The sequence below is a fragment of the Lolium rigidum genome, chromosome 4 (assembly GCF_022539505.1).
Source record: "Lolium rigidum isolate FL_2022 chromosome 4, APGP_CSIRO_Lrig_0.1, whole genome shotgun sequence".
NCBI classification, from domain to species: domain Eukaryota; kingdom Viridiplantae; phylum Streptophyta; class Magnoliopsida; order Poales; family Poaceae; genus Lolium; species Lolium rigidum.
Genome location: NC_061511.1, coordinates 142084030 through 142086951, shown reverse-complemented (window position 1 = coordinate 142086951; position 2922 = coordinate 142084030). Strand labels below are relative to the sequence as shown.

The window sequence follows — 2922 nt, the reverse complement described above, 5'->3', positions numbered from 1 at the left end:
GCCGGACAGCAAGCCGCAAGCTCCACCGTCTTCACCTCCGGAAAGGACCCTATATCCCTTGCCTAGATAGAAGGGCGCCGTACCTTTGGGAGGCAAAAGAGTTCCCCCAAGAACACGACGGAAACAAAAGAACTACGCTACCGGGGGAGAAGCCACTAGAGACGCATCACTGAGAACAATACCAACAAAGGCTCCACCGCAACACCGAACCCAAAGCTGCTGGACAAATATGCACCATACAAGATAGGGCGCCACGATTGCTGCTCGACCAACCCTCTACGGTTCCCAAGACAGTGCCTTGAAGAAAGGGAACGGCGTCTCAATGCCATCGCCGTCGGCAAGGAGAACCAAGGGCTTTCACCCATGCAGAGGAGAGATAGTCCAGGATGGTACCTCGACGAGGCCTTCGAGAAGAAGCATGACGCCAGCGGCGTCGTCCTCGTCGTGGCCAGCAACGCTGACCAAGGGTTCCCCCAGCACCTCCCGCACCAACCCGTCTGCTTAGGCATCAAGCTCTGGCGAGCAGAGAGCCATAGACCACCGAGAACCGGGATGAATAGAGCAGGCTCGGGAGGCATCTTCTTCAAATCTAGAGCAGGGCCGGCGGAGCAGCCTCGTGTTGCGACCTTCGGCCACCGACTCCACGCCGCCCTTGCGGCCAAGGGAGAAGGGCAGCACGCACCATGGCCACCGCCTGGTGCAGGGACGACGTCGTCCTGACTAACATGTGCTTCGTGCCAGAAATTCTTTGGCAGCTATCGTTGATATATGGTGCCATTTCTTTACCACGTGATGTTAATGTGGGCAATTACGTTGTAGAGTATTGATGAGGATAATTGGGTATCCGTGGACAGCTAGCTACGTACACACTGTTAACAGTTGTGCCTTGTCCCACATAGAAGGGAGGAAATTACACAATCCACCCACTATTGCTATCTCTCTTGCACAGAGTTTATCTATGTTTTGCGCAAACCACCAGCTTTAGGTGTAACCTGTTGCGTAGGGGTTCAAATTGAGGATTAAGGTGCTCGATGGCAAATCTGCCACCAAACGGTCATGGTTTAAATTTCACCAAAATTTGGCCAAATCTCACAAAAATTTGATAAATATTTTAATCAAATGAGCTGAATTGTGTCAACCTTTTTCATATTTGTTAGTTTTATTGTTTCAAACTTTGGGATTTTTCATATTATTTTAAAACCTTTGAGAAAAGGCTAATTGATGACACTTGGAAGCCCACACGTCATCACTGGCTTATGGACCTTAGCTATTAAATTTGCTGTTAAGCAGTTTAATCTCTGTTCTAGATCCTATGGAGTTTCCTCCATGGAAGGCTGAAGACCTCACAACTCGAACTTGAGGTCCATCGTGTAAATTAGTCTAAGAAAAAAATTCAATTGTCATCTTGAAAACAATTTATTTAGCACGGAATTAGTCATCGCACATTCAAGATAAAATAAAAATGCACCTTGATAAATAAAGCTTTGCATAATACTGCTATGTTACTTCCCACTACAGAGGCATTAACAAGGCTAGTAATATATGCATGACAATAATCTTTTTTACTTCCCACCATGTAAATTAAGCCTCAAACGCACGCAGTCATGTAAATTAAGCGACATAATCGATCAACACACACCCGCGCAAACAATATTTTTATTCGCACAGAGAGATACAATAGCACGCAGTATGTGTGATGTATCTACACACCATGTTTCTACTGCGGACAGGTGGGGAGGGTGATGCCGCAGGAGTCAAGAGTCTTGCGGGCGTTGGGGCTGTTGATGTAGTCGGAGTAGTTCGGGTCCTTCGCGTACTGGCAGAAGCACCCTTTCTGCGCCTTGAGGTTCGAGCAGCACGAGTCCGACGGCGGCGTCCCGCCGATGATCGCCGGCCCGCAGTCGATCAGCTTCCCCACGTCGCACTCCTGGTCCGCCGCCGACGCCATCGTCCTCGCCGCCGCCGCCGGCGATGTTGTCACCATCATCACCGCCACCACCACCGCCACCACCGCGCACATCGCCACCGCCCTAGCCATTGTCTTCTGCAAAGAAATCGTCGAGATCAAGACTCGAGTGTGACTCTGAGATGGATGCGACTGCAATTGGTGGCACACTGAGATGCGAAGGGCGTTGCTCGTATTTATAGGCCGGGAGAGCGGGCGCGAGGCAATGCGTGCTGCGTGACTCGTGTAGTTTTGCATGCACTGGCGTTGCTGAACTGGAGTCTTGGGCATACGCGCACCTCACGCGTGCTTCGCGCCAGCAAATTCTTTGGCAGCTATTGATATGGTGCCATTTTTTACTACGGGGTGTTAATGTGGGCAATTAAGTTGTAGAGTTGATGAGAAAAATTGGGTATCCATGGACAACTAGCTACGGCTACAGTACACCCTGTGATTTCGGACGGTTCGCTAAGCACAATTAATCCTCATGAAGTAGTATGGCTGGCTGGATGTTTAGCTCGCGTGTACTGGACTAAGTTTTGTTTTTTCATCGGTCAGTTTTTTTTTTTCAATTTGCCACAGGGCACCGGTAACTCTGGCTTCGACGGAATCTCGGTCTTTTACTATCGGAGAATTTTCAAATGAATTTTGAATTCATTTTTTTCCAAATTGGAGAAATGTAATTTTACCCTAAGATGTATGCAAAGAAGGCGGCGTCTCCGTGGTTAGTTTAATCCGTGCTATCACCATGGTGCTTGGTTCGAATTCGCCAAAAAATTAAATGAGTGGTGGAACTCAACTCAAAGTTTGTTTTAGTGGTAATTTCTTTTTCCAGAGGGCATTGAACTGGAAATCTTGGTCTTCTACCATGGATATTTGCTGAAAGTGCTGGGAACTATGGAAGGACTAGCCACTACATCGTTCGATATACCATGGATATTTGCATGACGATTAATCAAGTTTTGACCATTTAATTT

General features: G+C 48.0%; 1 protein-coding gene across 1 annotated transcript; it reads right to left on the bottom strand.

Moving 5' to 3' along the window:
- Positions 1 to 1717: 1717 nt before the first annotated feature.
- Positions 1718 to 2038, bottom strand: LOC124647574 (non-specific lipid-transfer protein 2P-like). The gene has a single exon (XM_047187495.1). It carries the CDS (start codon positions 2036 to 2038, stop codon positions 1718 to 1720), a length of 321 nt encoding a protein of 106 aa, XP_047043451.1.
- Between the last annotated feature and the right edge of the window lie 884 nt (positions 2039 to 2922).

What these genes read in the sequence shown, in the direction of transcription:
- LOC124647574 (XM_047187495.1), bottom strand. Translation starts at nt 2,038, where the DNA reads ATGGCTAGGGCGGTGGCGATGTGCGCGGTGGTGGCGGTGGTGGTGGCG.